Source organism: Mirounga leonina, unplaced genomic scaffold (genome assembly GCF_011800145.1).
Source record: "Mirounga leonina isolate KUSES-001 unplaced genomic scaffold, KU_Mleo_1.0 Mir_180, whole genome shotgun sequence".
NCBI lineage: Eukaryota > Metazoa > Chordata > Mammalia > Carnivora > Phocidae > Mirounga > Mirounga leonina.
This window is the reverse complement of record NW_023270469.1, coordinates 18,585,644-18,600,495: the sequence shown is the minus strand read 5'-3', so window position 1 is coordinate 18,600,495 and position 14,852 is coordinate 18,585,644. Positions and strand designations below refer to the sequence as shown.

The following is a 14,852-nucleotide window of genomic DNA, read 5'->3' as shown; positions in this document are numbered from 1 at the left end:
CCAGCAGCCCAGTCAGCCCCGGCGTCCCGCCCCCAATGCTCCCAGCCGTTTCTTCCCGCCCACTGTCCTCCGCCGCCAGTCCCCAGCCCCTGGGCAAAGCCCACCTGGTCCGTTGAGCAGGTAAGACATTGGCGCCCGAGGTTAGACGGCACGAAGAACTGCCCACGGTAAAAGACTTCGGGCGCTTTCGGCTCTTACGAGCCCGGGGGGCCCCAGGGTGAGAGCTGCCCCGCTTTCTCAAGCAGGGAGCGGACGGATCAACAAAGAGGTACCCCTGGACACCAGAATTTTCTATGACGTCTGGGTGGGGAGGGTTTGAGCTCTATCTCTGGCCTCTCCAACTCCCTGACACTCAAAACGGGGTGCCGGTGGGTCCAAGTTCAAGCCTGGCCGCAGGTATCTGAAGCCCCAGGATATATGAGGTGCAAATTGCAGCAAGGGATCGTTAGCCTGGAAAATATGGGGAAATAGAAAACTGGCAAGTGGTGTGAAACGTTGTGTAGGAAAACCTTCAAGCACCCTAAAATAAAATGGGCAACTTTGAAGAGGACGCACACTTTCCAATAAAGGCCGCGCTCCGGAATGGGTCTGCAGAATCCCGGCTGAACCGAAACTGCCCAACGTGAGCCTGGACTGATCCAGAGTCAGGACTGAAACTTGAACCCAGGGCTCCTCAGGCCCCAGAACCCGAAGCTTTTCTCCGCTCAGCCGGCCTTTCTTTGGAAGCACTCGGGACATCTCCCCAGTGAGGTGGAGGAAAGGAAGGAGCCTCCCCTCTCGGAGCAGATTCGGCAGTGCCCCACCCGCGCCCCTGCTTCCTGATTGGCTGGTGGTCCCCGCCAATTAAAAGTCTTCTCCAGTGCCCCCGCCCTATTAACCCAGTCGTCACTCTCTAGTGACTGGCTTGGCTGGGATGCGGGCTCTCAACTCGGGACCTGTGAAGTCAACTGGCACTTGTTGAAATTCAGATTCCTGGGCCCGACTTTTTCCGAAGAGCCTGATTTAGTAGGTGGGGCGGTAGAATCTGTATTGTGAACAAGTGTCCGGGTGATTCTGATACCCCCCGCCGTCTGAGAAACCCTCATTTCAATGGCCCTTGAGGCGAGGCTTGGGTCCAGTCCTAACCTGGAACTCAGAGTAGAAGTTGGGAAGAAAGCAGTTCTAGAAGATGTCTGGAAGACTAGTCTGGGTGGTCCTGGTGGCTCTGAGTGTATAGGAAGGCAGGAAGCTCTCTGAGCTGGGGGGTGGGGGGAGGAAGGGAGGACAGGATTGTCCCAAGTCACGGCAGGTGCAGCCGCCCTCCACCTTCTCCAGGGAAAACTTTAGTGGCCAGGAGAAAGATCCGATAGCATTTTCCAAATCCGGATATTCGGCTTTATCAACCTCGCACACAGGTCGTGGGTTGCCTTCCTTCTAGTATATCATAAAATGCAGATTTGTTCAACAAGTGAGAACGTAGTGTAAAGGAGAATCAGAAATCTTTCAGCAACTAGGGCCGATCATGGGTCTGAGACCTGTGCAGTAAGTGGAACAGGGCCTCATGCTTGGTTTAATAATTTGCTTAAATGTTTTGCTGTCACGGTCTTGAAATTATTAATAATATTTTCAGCAAAGAGTCCCACATTTTCATTTTGCACTGGGCTCTGCAAATTTTGTAGCAAGTTCTGGGCCACAAGCCTTTCCACATATAGGCCCCGGTGGTCCCGTCAACATTTTGGCTTTCTGGAGCCCAGAGACGCCCCTCTCTCTCCAGACAAGCGCTTCTGGAAGCGGCAGAGCTCCCACCCCGCGCAGGGCCATGGCCGAGCCCGGAGAGCAACTGCCAGAGGAGGTGCTGGTGCTCATCTTTCGCTACCTGCCCCTGCGGGACCGTGTTGCTGCCGCCAGGGTCTGCAGAGCCTGGGCTGTTGCTGCCGCGTGCAGCGTCGTGTGGCGCGACACGACCATCAGGTGAGCGGGCTCCTCACTCTCCTGACGCCCTCCCACCTTCTCCCTTTCTCCATGGAATCGGGGGTTGGATTTAAAAGCATAATCATTACTGACATTTATTGACCGCCTACTATGTACCAACCGGTGTTCTAAGTACCTTACATATATTAATTTAATCCTCACGAAAACCTTACGTGGTAGATAGGTAGAATTGTCTCACAGATAGGAAATTGAGGCAGAGAGATTTAATTAGTTCCTACAGGTCACTCAGCTAAGTAGTGGCAGAGGCAGAATGGGAACCTGACAGTCTAGAGTCCCCGCCCCGCCTCCTTAGAGACCTCTGAGAAAGCTCAGTTCCTAAAATATCATTGGCTCTCCCTGCCAGGGCTTCAGCTCGAGGCAGACGCATCGTTCGTCTTCCAAAGGAATAGAGTGGGAGTTCCCTCCTAGTATCAGCGGCTATTTGGGGCAACCTGGCACGATCAGGACTGGGAGGTATATGTGTAGGGTGTCAGAAAGTGGCTATGGTAGCTGTACTCCAGGCTAAGGGATGGGCAGAGGCTTCTCGCGGCCAATGCCTTTTCTTCACGGTTCTAACCAGAAGTTGCGACTGTGAGCGAGAAGGCACGCTGCTACCATATCTGACTGCCAGCCTGGACCACGTTCACAACCTACGGCTGGAATTTGAGCCGTCGAGGGAGCCGAGCCGCCGGGCGGCCACTGAGTTGCTGACCGCACTGGCGGGCCGCACCCCGGGGCTTCGAAGCCTGCGCCTGGAGTGCCGCGGAGAAAAGCCGCTCTTCGACGCAGGCCGCGACATCCTGGACGCCGTGCACGCCGTCTGCCGGGCCGCCTGCGCGCTGCGCCACCTCGACCTTCGGCGCTTGCCTTTTACACTGGACGACGCGCTGGTGCTGCAGGCGGCACGCGGCTGCCCCGAGCTCCGCAGCCTTTTCCTGGACAACTGTACGCTGGTGGGCAGCGTGAGGCCCGACTCCGTGCTCCAGCTACTAGAAGCCTGCCCGCGCCTGCGCGCCCTCGGCCTGCACCTAGCCAGCCTGTCGGGCACTGCCCTCCAGGTGCTGGCGGCGCCGGACCGCGCGCCTTTCGCCCTCCTGGCCCTACGGTGCGCGTGCCCCGAGGACGCACGCGCGCCACCCCTGCCCGAGGAAGCCTGGGCCGCGGTGCGCCGCCGCCACCCAGGACTGGCCGTGGAGCTGGAGCTGGAGCCAGCGCTGCCTGCAGAGAGCGTGACGCGCGTCCTGCAGCCTGCCGTGCCGGTGGCTGCGCTACGCCTCAGCCTCTCTGGGGACACGGTAGGCCCGGTGTGCTTTGCAGCGCGCCACTACGCCGCAACCCTGCGCGCGCTCGAGGTGCGCGCCGCTGCCTCAGCTGAGCTGGACGCCGCGCTAGAGTTGCTGGCGGCGCGCTGCGCGGGCCTGCGTGAAGTACACTGCTTCTGCGTGGTACGACCCTCTGTGCTGCACGCCTTCCGCACGCAGTGTCCGCGCCTGCGCAGCTACACGCTCAAACTAACGCGGGAGCCGCATCCCTGGCTGCCCACGCCTGTGGCGTGACGGGGTAGTCGCCTCTTTGGCAGACATGTGGCCTCTAAGATGCTGGATGCATTTGCCCCGGCGTGCGCCAACGGCTAGCCCGCTCCTTCGGGACTCTGTTGCGTCTTGTGCCTCTGGAAGATTAGGGCCTGTGGGATAGGGATAGTGTCGGGGACCATCCCAGGGAGTCCTGAGTCCACCGGGTGGATCTCCGTAATGGGATCATCCTCCCCCCAACTCCACTCCTCTGCGGACGCTACGCTAGCTCCGCGGCCCTGGCGTGGGAGGGGGGAGAGGGGGGAGGGAGGACACTGGCTCAGGTGGCGAGTCAGGTGTGAGTGTGAAATAAAGAAATCCTGCAGCAACACTGCGTCCTCTGGAAGGCGGGGCGGCTCTGAATGGGGAGGTCGGGGAACCCTCAGAGGCCCAAGGACCCGACGGGGCCGGCGTGGGAGAGATCAGTTGACCGATGCGGCTGCGGAGGTCAGGGGCGGGGCACTCCGCATCCTTGGAATGACAACGCCCCAGAGTTCTGCGGAAGAGTGCCAGCTTCTCCCCTCCGCACCCGCTCTCCACACCCCTCGCTCCCATCTGCCCTCTCCATCCAGGCAATGGCCATCGCCTTCTAGGACGTTACCAGCCCACACCGGGCCGCGCACGGGTGATTGCTCCCGAAGAGCAAAGGAGGAAACGGCCTGAGAAGGGTGGAACTCGAACCCGGGTCTCCCTCCCCACCGCACCCCTCCACGCACATTCGATCCCAGCCTTCCCTTTCAGTCCGCTGTTGCTGCGGCCGCGGTCTGAGCCCCGCCCCGCGGGTTCGCACGTGGCACCCACCTGACCCGGCTCCCGGAGGCGGAGTAGGGCGGGGCGGGCGGCAAACGCAGCACTTTCCACGGCTTCCACAAGCCCCGCGGCGCCGGGCCCGAGCGCTTAGCCGGGCCGAGACCGCGCCATGCAGGAAGCGCCAGCCGCGCTGCCCACGGAGCCGGGCCCCAGCTCCGTGCCAGCCTTCCTCGGCAAGCTATGGGCGCTGGTGGGCGACCCGGGGACCGACCACCTGATCCGCTGGAGCCCGGTGAGGGCTGGGGCCCCTCGACTTCCCCAGTGGTCCCCGGGACCCTTCCACGTCAGTGAACATCCACGCCCACCCAACCCCCGCCTGGGACGGGGCTGTGGGTCCCTCGATTCAGCTGTCCAGTGTAGTTTACCTTGGAGGGGGGGTGCGCGAGATGGAGGTGAGGCGACTTCCTCCGGACCGAGGAAAGGGTAGGAGTCTTCTGGAGACCTAGAGCCTGAGGGATCTTCTAGGTTATTTAGTTCCCATCCCACCCCAACAGACAGATAGGAAAACAAGAGACCTGGAGAAGGGAAGGGTTGGGTCTGGTTCTAGCTCAGAGTGGCATTTGGGGTCTGGGACCCGTCCAGGGCTGGGACTCAAGTCTGGTTTCTGCTCTTTCTTTCCGAGAACCGAGTACGGAGTCTGGGTCGGGCTAGGGTAGGGATTCACTGTGGCCGCCCCAGGCTAGGCCTCGGAGCCGGTTCTGACCTGGCCTTGCCCCATGTCTCCATGAGCGGCAGGCCGGGTCCCCAGAGCGCGGGCCTGGCCGTGGGCGGGCACAGCTCACTGTGTCGTCCGGTCTCCGCCCGCACGGTGGGTGGGCGGGCGGCGTTCTTGGCAGAGCGGGACCAGTTTCCTCGTAAGCGACCAGAGCCGCTTCGCCAAGGAAGTGCTGCCCCAATACTTCAAGCACAGCAACATGGCGAGCTTTGTGCGGCAGCTCAACATGTGTGAGTCCCTAGGACCGGGGCGGGAAGTGGGTGCGAGTATCTTGGTGCGCGGGGATGGGGCAATTTACGCCCCCACGCTCCCCCTCCCCAGACGGTTTTCGGAAGGTGGTGAGCATCGAGCAGGGCGGCCTGCTCAGGCCGGAGCGCGACCACGTCGAGTTCCAGCACCCGAGCTTCGTACGCGGCCGAGAACAGCTACTGGAACGTGTGCGGCGCAAGGTGGGGGCGACCTTCAGGAACTGGCAAACCCGGGTGGAGGTGTCGAGGCGGCTGGCTCTTCCTAGATGACTCTGAACTGATGGTGCCTCCCCCCTGCAGGTGCCTGCGCTGCGCACCGACGACGGCCGCTGGCGCCCCGAGGACTTGGGCCGGCTGCTGGGCGAGGTGCAGGCTTTGCGGGGAGTGCAGGAGAGCACCGAGGCGCGGCTGCGGGAACTCAGGCAGTGCGGGGGAGGGGGCGTAGGAGGGTGGGGAGGGAGAGGGGGAGTCTGGGCGAGAGGACACTGGCCGCCAGGCACTCCTTCTGGACAGCTCCTTCTTCGCTCATGTCTTGGTGCCTCCATCCAGACAAATGGGCTGAGTTGTGGAACTCTGTTCTGCGTGGATGGACGCTCATCAGAGTGGTCGTGGGTTTAGACCTGCCGTTCTGTGGGGGGTGGTGACTGGGCGGACTCTCAGATGCCTCAGCACCCTCCCACGCCTTCCCCGCAGGCAGAACGAGATCTTATGGAGGGAGGTGGTGACTCTGCGGCAGAGCCACGGTCAGCAGCACCGGGTCATTGGCAAGGTGTTCCTCTCCCCCTACCCCCCTTCTCTCTACCACTCCTGAACACACCCACCTCCTCCGCCCAAGGCGGCAAATCCACCTGGAAGTTTGTTGGGTGGGCACAAGGTCTAAAATATGAATTAACACTTTGCTTCCTCTTTAGCTGATCCAGTGCCTCTTTGGGCCACTTCAGACAGGGTCCAGCAGCGCAGGAGCTAAGAGAAAGCTGTGAGTGAGAAAGTCAGGGATGTCCACCCTCACTCCCCCGCCACACACACACACTTTCAGGAGCCTCCCTCCCAGAGGCCCCATGCAGGGACTCCTCCTCCAGAAGCCTTCTCCCTCACCAGGAATCCTCATTCTTCTTCCCTGCACTATAGTTTTCCTCAACCCATGGCAATCTCCCCAAGGTCCCTACTCCACAACTTTCCCTCTCTCCCCTCAATTCTACCACCAAATACCCCCATTCCCAGATCCCTGTGTTCCAGGACCTTAGCCCCAAATTTCCCCTCCAGCAGCCCCTTCCCCCTCACCCCAAACCATCCCAACAGCAGAGGGTCTGGGGCTCAAACCATGCTCTCTCCCTCCCCTCTCCATCCCCAAAGGGCCCCCATTTCTGGGGGGAGCCCCTTCTGCCTCCAGCATGTGACTGATACCCTGGCAACAGGCCTCAGCTCTGCTGACTTGGCTGCTGGGGCCTGAGGGAGGGAGGTGCAGGCTGAGAGGCATGGGGGATGAACCTGCCCTGCCCCCTGCACAGGTCTCTGATGCTGGATGAGGGGGGCTCGTGCCCAACACCGGCCAAATTCAATGCCTGTCCTCTACCTGGTGCCCTCGTGCAGGACCCCTACTTTATCCAGTCGGTAGGTTTTTGCTCATCCTCCCTTCCCTAGGGCACAAATAGGCTTATGGAGAGCCTATTCCTTTCCCCCATTCCCCAACAGGAAGAGAAGGTGGAGGCTAGCCTTCCCCCGCCCCAAGACCCAGGCTCCCCAGCATAGACTGAGCCTTCCCCCTCAAATCTTACTCCTTAGACCTGGTCCATGTGGGTACTGGTTGGGTTTTGTCTCACCCTGTTGCTTGAGAGAAAGGACTGGGCTTAGTCTTCTACTTACAGCCCCTCCCAGAGACCACCTTGGGCCTCAGCAGCTCTCACAGGGCCAGGGGCCCTATCATCTCTGACATCCACGAAGACTCTCCATCCCCTGATGGGACCAGGCTTTCTCCTTCCAGCAGCAGCGGCAGGAGGTAAGACAGACTGGGCTGCCCTCTGGGGAGCTTGTGGGGGAGGGCCTGGCAGCCCAGATAACTGTGGGGGTAGGGGGGGAGGTCAGTGCCAGGGTCTGGTTGAAGCTTTTCTCTGGTGCAGGGAGAAGGGCCTGGCACTGCTCAAAGAAGAGCCGGCCAGCCCAGGGGGGGAAGGCGAGGCCGGGCTGGCCCTGGCCCCAAACGAGTGTGACTTCTGCGTGACAGCCCCCCCGCCACTGCCGGTGGCTGTGGTGCAGGCCATCCTGGAAGGGAAAGGGAACTTCAGCCCCGAGGGGCCCAGGAATGCCCAACAGCCTGAACCAAGGGGTCCCAGGGAGCTACCTGACAGGTAAGCAGAGTCCATTCTTGACTGTGAGCCCTGTGGGTCACTTTTGCAGATAGACCACTGCTAACTAACTTCCCAGCCTTGCCTGCCCATTGTGGCTGAGGGGAAGATCAGGCAGTATGATCTGACCAGATTTCTCAGTTGTCTAAAGAGTACCAGCATCAGAGTGCCCTGGAAAGTAGAAACTCCCATCAAGTCAATCAGTCTATCTAGGGTAGAGCCCCGGAATCTGTATTGTAACGGAGTTCATTTTGGTGACTGGAAACATTGTAAAGTACACAGTAATTTAAGAACCAGTGGTGTTGACAATTCCAAAGCAAAGGGACATATCCCAAGATCCCAGTTCCATAATCCAAACCTCAGGTCGAAGCTAGGAAGCAGAGGCGTTCTTTAAGCACCCTCTGTGTGGGGTATCCTCTCCTACCATTTCGTAGATGTCTGATTTTGATCCTGATGTATCCAGGTTCCTTAGGAACCTGACGGGGGGGGGGGGGGGGGCCCCCCGGGGCCTACACCTTTTTTTTGGGGGCGGGGGGCCGCGGGGGCGGGGGGGGGGGGGGGGGGGGGGGGGGGAGACACTGCAGGCCAACAGCTGTTCTCTGTGTGCAGGGGAACTCTGGGCCTGGAGAGGGGGCGGCGGAGCCCAGAGCATCTGCTACCTCCCATGCTGCTTCGGGCCCCCCCTGAAAGTGTGGAGCCTGCAGGGCCCCTGGATGTGAGTACACCTTCAGCGGGGCAGAGGCATGGGGCGAGGGGTGGGGCCCTCGGTGGGGTCTGTTTAGCCGAGGGGAGGGCGCCACTGACTGAGTGCTTCCCCCAGGTGCTGGGCCCCAGCCACCAAGGGCGAGAATGGACCCTGATGGACTTGGACATGGAGTTGTCCTTGGTAAGATGAAGGTGCAGGAGGGCAGAGGGTTAGAGTTACTGAACCAAGCCCTCAGCCAGAGCCCCAGCTCCCCTCCTCCACTCCCCCCACCCAGCTGCTTCCTGAGGTTCTCCTCTGCAGATGCAGCCCTTGGGTCCAGAGAGGAGTGAGACTGAGCTGGCGGTCAAGGGGTTAAATTCTCCAGGGCCAGGTAAGAGTTGTAATGACTCAGGACCTTGGTCTGAGCTGCCAGGATTGGGTGGGCTGGGCAGTTTGTGTTTTGGAGGGAAATCCCCAGAGTTCAGGCGGCCCTTGCGAGAGCTGTCAAGGCTACCCATCCTCTCGCCATTGGGTGAGTGTGGGCAGGTTGAGAATGGATGTTTCATCCTGACTGACCAGAGGGCAGGACAGGTGAGGCTCTCCTTCCTGTCTCTCCCTGCTGAGCACGGCCCAATCCTCCTAGGGAAGGACTCCACACTTGGGGCACCACTCCTGCTGGATGTCCAAGCGGCTTTGGGAGGCCCAGCTCTTGGCCTTCCTGGAGCTTTAACCATTTACAGCACCCCTGAGAGCCGAGCCTCCTACCTAGGCCCAGGGGCCAATCCCTCCCCCTGAGACCCGCTTTACTCTGAAGCCAGCCTAGCTGAGGGGCTGGCCTGCAGCAGCACGCCCTTCTGGGCTTCCTGGTGCCCCTGGAAGAGGCTGAACGAAGACCCTGCTACTCTGCAGTCCTCCATTACTGAGCCCTGCACATAAACTGCATTTTTTTTTCTGTGTTTCTGGTCTCTTTTCTCTACCGACCAGGGAGCACAGAAGTCATGGGTTGGCCGGGGGGGAGGGGGGTCGACTTTGCATTCATAGAAATTTCCAGAGGCTAAGGCTTTAATAGCGGAACCCCTGGAGAGTGGAGGTGCTTGGGGAACCAGCCCCTAGTTCTGCTTAGGCTCCCGTCCTCTGGCCGGATCCAGGGCTAGCACGTGGCCGCTGCAGCGTCCGGAACTCAGGGGCTTTTGGGGTCACATCCAGCTCCACAATGCATCTGCTCTGTGATCCTGGGTAAGCCGGTCCCCTTCTCTGAGCCTTATCTGGGATAAGCAGAGAGGGCTCAAAGAGAAGATGGATGCAAAGCTCCTGGGAATTGCCAGGCCCCAGCAGGCCCAACTGCCCCCTCCCTGGACTCATTCGGTGCACCCGGGGTGGGGAGGGAAAGCGGACTATGCGTAGAAGCGCAGGGGTGCGCGGCCCCTGAGGCCTGCCTCCGGGTCCCCACCCCCTCCCAGTTCCCTTTCCCCACCCCCTCTCAGTTCCCGGCAGCCCTGGCCGCCCCGCCCCCGCCGCAGCTGCTGCTCCCATCCCCACCCCGCCCAGCCCTTTCTGCCTCGTCATCTACTGCCCCGCGGAGGCTCGTCCCATGAGTGGGGCCGCCCGGAACGCATAGAACCGGGAGCCCCACCCCACCCGGCTGGGGGAGGGAAGAGAAACTGAGATTGGGCAGAATCCGCACCACCCCACCACCAGCCGCACTCGAAGGAGGTCTGTGAGCACCGCCCCTCCGCGGGATTCAAGCAGTGGGACTGGGTAGAGGGGAGGTAAGGGGAGCCTTGTGATCGCACTTTCGCAAAGGCTCCCGCAGTTTCCCACGACCCTCGCTCCCTAGCATAAGAGACCGCGCAGAGGGGTGGGAGGGAGGCCAAGACCTCCCCCGATGCCTCGCACCTGGAGCTGCGTGAAGCTCCGGGAAGGATTTGGCCTGTGACCCTTGAAGAACTGGCTGGGATTCCGTCGGTATTCACTTCTGAGCATTGACTTGCAGCTGGGGTCTCTGCACCCCAGACAGGACAAAGTGCAGGACTTGGCATACTGCAGGGAGGAGGCTGACATGAAAATAACTTGCGGAGCAATGAGGGAGAAGGAGGGGCCAAGGCAATCTGCCCCCCTCCGCCCCCTCCCCCGCACTTGTACTGAGCAGGTCCTGCACCCCTGAGTGGGGGGACAGTCTTTGGACGTCTCAGCTGGAGAGGGCAGAGGTTACATGAACACAGTGCAGTGATGTCAGCATGGTGGTGAGAGTATATGCTGTTACTGGGGCACACAAGATAAGGGACTAGTCTATCTTTGGGACACTCAGGCACTGGGGTGGACAAGGTGACATTTAAGTCTTGGAGGATGGGTCCACAGCATGGAGGAAGGGGAAGGGTATTCCAGGCTTAGGGAACAGCATCTGCAAATGTTCTGATGTGCCAGGGGCTTGAACGGTTCTCCCAGCACTGTGTGGTGGAGGGAAGTAGGTGGGGGAATCCTGGCTGTCCAGAGGGGTGGGAGGTGGTTTGAGTGGCCAGGCCACATAATCTTGATTCTCTCTGATGGACAGTGGGGAAAGGAGACAAGTAGTTAGGGCTGATATTCTGCTTGGCAAGAGATCTCGTAGTTCAAGCTAGAGCAAGTCAGATTCCAGTTCTGCCTCTTGGTCTCTCTGAACCTGTCTCCTCATCTGTAAAATGGGGATAATAAAGCCTGTCCCAGAGACTTGTCAAAGTCACTGTGCTGTGAGGGTGATGGGATGGAAGTGAGAGGTACTTTCAGAGACTGTCATAGGAGATGAGGTGATGATGCTGGGGCTGAGGGAAGATGCTGATGGAGACCCACTGAGTAGTAGAGGAATAGCATTTATCAAGAGATGCCACCTGAAGGGAGAGGGAGGGGCAGGGGGTAGTTCTGGTCTCTGCTCAGTAGTCTGGGGGAAGCGCTGACAATTCAGTATAGCCAGGAGTGGTGAAATGACCAGGGAGGCATAGCATGACACCAGGTGGTAGTGAGAGAGACCTGGGAGGCAAGATGGGGGCTAGGACCACAGCCACTCTCCCAGACCTAGAGCCAGGTAGAGAAGTAGAGGAGTGACCTCAAAGGGAGGATGAAACCCAGGAGGGTGCTGTGTGGACAAAGCCAAGGCTAGGGGAGATGGGCTGAGAGAGGGAGTGGTCTAGGGCCTGACCTCTCTGCCCCTTAATGCCAGGGGCCTTGCTGCCTGGGTCAGGTCACCCCACAAGTGATGGGCCATTGTCCTTGGCTGTTAATAAATGGACAAAGCAGATTAATTTCTGCCTAACACCCGCTGCTTACTACAGTCTCTCAAAATGGGAAGGTCCATGGAAGAAAACAGAAGTTCAGCAAGCACTTGTTGGCAGCCTTTATGAGTTAGGTCCGTGGTATTTAAAGATGAAGCAAGAGAAGATTCCCAGGGCAGCAGGAGACAGTTGGATATCTGTCAGGAGATCTTGGTCAGAGCTAGGACTCAAGAGAATTCAGGTAACCCTGCTCAGGTATTAGGGAACCAGGACATAGTGGTGGCATTGGTGAGGGGCTGCAGGGGCAGAGCCTGTCCTGGAAAGATGAGCCTCAGGGTCAGAATAAGGAGCCTGGGCTTCTTCGGTCGGTGAGGAGAGGCTCTCAGCACTTGTGCTCTGGGTGCAGAGGGGATTCAGCGCTCCGCAGGGTCTAAGCTGGACATGAAACGCTAGACTAAGAGGTTAGGATGACAGAAATATTCAGCAGATAGACTGGAAAGGACCCGACTGCAAGCTGGGTGTTGGGCAGCGGGATCAGTTGTGGGTCTTTCTGCCTGTTAAGGTGGGGAAGCAGGCTGGGAAAAAGAAGTTAGTTTGGATAAACTGGGTGTGAATAGAATGTAGGATCCACAGGCAGCGCGGGGCTCAGGAGGGACGTGCTGACTGGAGAGAGGAGTAGAGAATACATAAGGACCCAGGGAGAGCATAGAGGAGAGGAGAGCCACAGCTGACATTTAGGGGCCCAAGGAGAAGCCTGGGGAGGAGACTGGGACAAGCCCTCTGCTGAGGAGCTGTCCGGCTGCCGGGGTCGAGGTGAACTTAAATCCTAACCACGAGTGTTCACTGAGAGCCTGGGAGAGAGGTCAAGGGCGCGGAGTCCCGGCTCCCGCTACCTCTCTCCCCCTCCCCCATGCAGCCCCCACCATGGGCAATGCGCAGGAGCGGCCCTCAGAAACGATCGACCGCGAGCGGAAACGACTGGTGGAGACGCTGCAGGCCGACTCGGGGCTGCTGCTGGATGCACTGCTGGCGCGGGGCGTGCTCACCGGGCCCGAGTACGAGGCGCTGGACGCGCTGCCGGATGCCGAGCGCAGGGTGCGCCGCCTGCTGCTTCTGGTGCAGAGCAAGGGCGAGGCCGCCTGCCAGGAGCTGCTGCACTGCGCCCAGCGGACCGCGCGGGCGCCCGACCCCGCCTGGGACTGGCAGCACGTGGGCACCGGTGAGCGCGCGGGGGCGGGGCCCGAGCCAGAGCACGGGGCGTGGCGTGAAGGGTAGAGTGGGGAACCGAGTAGCAGTCTCCCCGCCCCCCAAATGGGTGTGTGTCAAGGATACCGCAGAGGCGTAAAATGAGCCTCGGATACTCCCACCTCCGCCCCAGGCTACCGAGAACGCAGCTACGACACTCCATGCCCTGGCCACTGGACACCTGAGGCACCTGGCTTGAGGACCACTTGCCCTGAACTGCCCAGAGCTTCAGACTGCGAAGAGGCTGGGGTTCCCAGGGGCTCTGAGGCAGTGCAATCCGGAACGCCTGAGGAACTCAATCCGGAGCTGGAAGCTGGGGCCTCTGATGAGGCTGGGCAGGATTTGGAACCAGAGACAGAGGCAGAACCGGAACCTGAACTGGAGCCAGATCCCGAACCCGAGCCAGATCCCGAACCCGAGCCAGAGCCTGAGGCAGGTGACGAGGCGGATGACGAGTCTGAAGGTGTGAGGCTACCCAAACCCGGTGCCGAATGGGTGGGAGGCTGGGCCCCACCTGACTGACCACTTTTTCTCTATCATCTCTAGATTCCTGACTGCCTGAGCACTGACAGGCCACCCCTGCCCAAGCCGGATAGGACCTGGGATCCTGCCCTGGCATTGGGGGGGGGGGGGGGAAGGGGTTGCCACCAAGTCTCCATCTGACCCAGTACCACTAGAAGTGAATAAACTCCGGAGGGTCAGCCTGGGCTCTCTGTGTGACTCTGGCTTTTTGCCCAGAACTAGGGTGTGGGTCTGTGCCCCTGAGGCTCAGCAACCTGGGCAGCTCTGTGCCCCGCTGTCCAGTTCTTAGCCCCATTTCATCCTCAGTAGCCCAAGCCCCACCCCCCTGGAGCCCTCAGTCCCAGGACCCCGGGGACAAGGGCCAGACCCCTGAGCCCTGCCCTACAGACCTTTTCCCCTCATGAACCAGTTGGGGGGAGGAGGGCTATGTAGTCACCTGCCCCATTTCATGGAAGCCCTTGGGCCTGGTGCAGAGAGCCAGGGAAGGGAGACTTCTTTCCACTTAGGGCAGGCTAGAGCTCACAGCCTTGGGAAGTGAGATTAGGAGAGAGAAAGAGGAAGGGATCTTGGGTAGACAGAGCCCACACACTTCATTCTAATTGTTTTAATTGTCTGGTTTCTCTCTGGACTGGGAACTCCGTGAGGGTTCTGACCAGTAACTGGCACACAAAGGTGCTCTACACATAGTCACTGGCTAAATGAATAAGGACTTTCCAGTTGCATTTCTGAGTTTTATAGATGGGAAAACCAAGGGCAAGGGTGAGAGTGGGAATGGGTCAGCATCACACAGCTGAGTCTGAGGTGAAACCGGAAGCAACAACCACCTCTACACCATCCTGGTCTGGGGGGGGCTCAGGACTTGGGACAACAGCTAGGGGCCTGCCCCCCAGGCTCAAGTGTGGCTGCTGCCAGCCTCTGCCAGCCTTTGCCAGAGGCCAGCTGTGAGGGTGTGGGCAAAGACAGGAACAGCACGGACCAGTGGAGGGCTGGGGGCAAGGCCAGGTGAGCTCTTGGGCTTGACCCACAAGGCCTAAAGGACTGTGTGTGTGTGAGAGAGAGAGAGAGAGAGAGAGAGATGAGAGTGGGGCTAGGAGCAGTTCGTGCCTTCCAGAGGAGCTCTGTTCCCTCCACCACACCATCAGAAGCTGCTGCCTCCAGCCCCAGGAAGCAGAGCACGTAAATAGGGTATAAATACATGGCTAGTGGGAGAGGCAAAATGCTAGAAAGCACACCCCAGCCCAGCTGGGTCTCTACCACCAGGACCCCTGCCCCTTGAGTCTGTGTGAAAGCCAGGCCCTCAGACCCAGGCAGTCACCCCAGGAGAAGGGAGATCCCCACCAGGACCCACTGAGAGGTAGACAGCGTGAAAGCTGAAGGAGCACCAAGGGGCCAGGTGGGGGAAAGGAGAGACTGGAGTATGCAGACACCCAAAGCCATCTCATGCAAGAACAAGTTTCTACTCCCAAACCACCCCCCATCCCCATCATGCTCAGCCTCCCTCCTGCCCCCAGGCTTCCCC

The 14,852-nt window shown here is 59.9% G+C and overlaps 3 protein-coding genes across 13 annotated transcripts; all 3 read left to right on the top strand.

The window, feature by feature from the left end:
• Nucleotides 1-33: 33 nt before the first annotated feature.
• FBXL8 (F-box and leucine rich repeat protein 8) lies at nt 34-3,628 on the top strand. Of its 3 annotated transcripts, none has more exons than XM_035025022.1 (3): nt 34-1,005; nt 1,754-1,950; nt 2,531-3,628. In XM_035025022.1, exons 2-3 carry the CDS (start codon nt 1,799-1,801, stop codon nt 3,504-3,506), a joined length of 1,128 nt encoding a protein of 375 aa, XP_034880913.1. In that variant the 5' UTR covers nt 34-1,005; nt 1,754-1,798; the 3' UTR covers nt 3,507-3,628. The 3 variants fall into 3 exon arrangements, with proteins under 3 accessions (XP_034880913.1, XP_034880912.1, XP_034880911.1); XM_035025021.1 differs by having other exon boundaries at nt 34-1,009; XM_035025020.1 differs by having other exon boundaries at nt 40-120.
• A 781-nt stretch (nt 3,629-4,409) lies between these two features.
• HSF4 (heat shock transcription factor 4) lies at nt 4,410-9,962 on the top strand. Of its 7 annotated transcripts, XM_035025012.1 has the most exons (14): nt 4,410-4,563; nt 5,168-5,276; nt 5,368-5,495; nt 5,595-5,719; nt 5,988-6,063; nt 6,206-6,270; nt 6,803-6,905; nt 7,160-7,290; nt 7,412-7,639; nt 8,246-8,351; nt 8,457-8,522; nt 8,643-8,712; nt 9,445-9,557; nt 9,870-9,944. In XM_035025012.1, exons 1-13 carry the CDS (start codon nt 4,441-4,443, stop codon nt 9,549-9,551), a joined length of 1,437 nt encoding a protein of 478 aa, XP_034880903.1. In that variant the 5' UTR covers nt 4,410-4,440; the 3' UTR covers nt 9,552-9,557; nt 9,870-9,944. The 7 variants fall into 7 exon arrangements, with proteins under 7 accessions (XP_034880903.1, XP_034880902.1, XP_034880905.1 ...); XM_035025011.1 differs by lacking the exon at nt 9,870-9,944 and having other exon boundaries at nt 9,445-9,731; XM_035025014.1 differs by lacking the exon at nt 9,870-9,944 and having other exon boundaries at nt 8,617-8,712; nt 9,470-9,549.
• On the top strand, nt 9,940-13,536 carry NOL3 (nucleolar protein 3). 3 transcript variants are annotated; one of them, XM_035025023.1, is made up of 4 exons: nt 9,940-10,034; nt 12,483-12,785; nt 12,945-13,274; nt 13,358-13,536. In XM_035025023.1, exons 2-4 carry the CDS (start codon nt 12,491-12,493, stop codon nt 13,363-13,365), a joined length of 633 nt encoding a protein of 210 aa, XP_034880914.1. In that variant the 5' UTR covers nt 9,940-10,034; nt 12,483-12,490; the 3' UTR covers nt 13,366-13,536. The 3 variants fall into 3 exon arrangements, with proteins under 3 accessions (XP_034880914.1, XP_034880916.1, XP_034880915.1); XM_035025025.1 differs by having other exon boundaries at nt 9,992-10,090; XM_035025024.1 differs by lacking the exon at nt 9,940-10,034 and adding an exon at nt 10,111-10,564.
• The last annotated feature ends 1,316 nt before the right edge of the window (nt 13,537-14,852 follow it).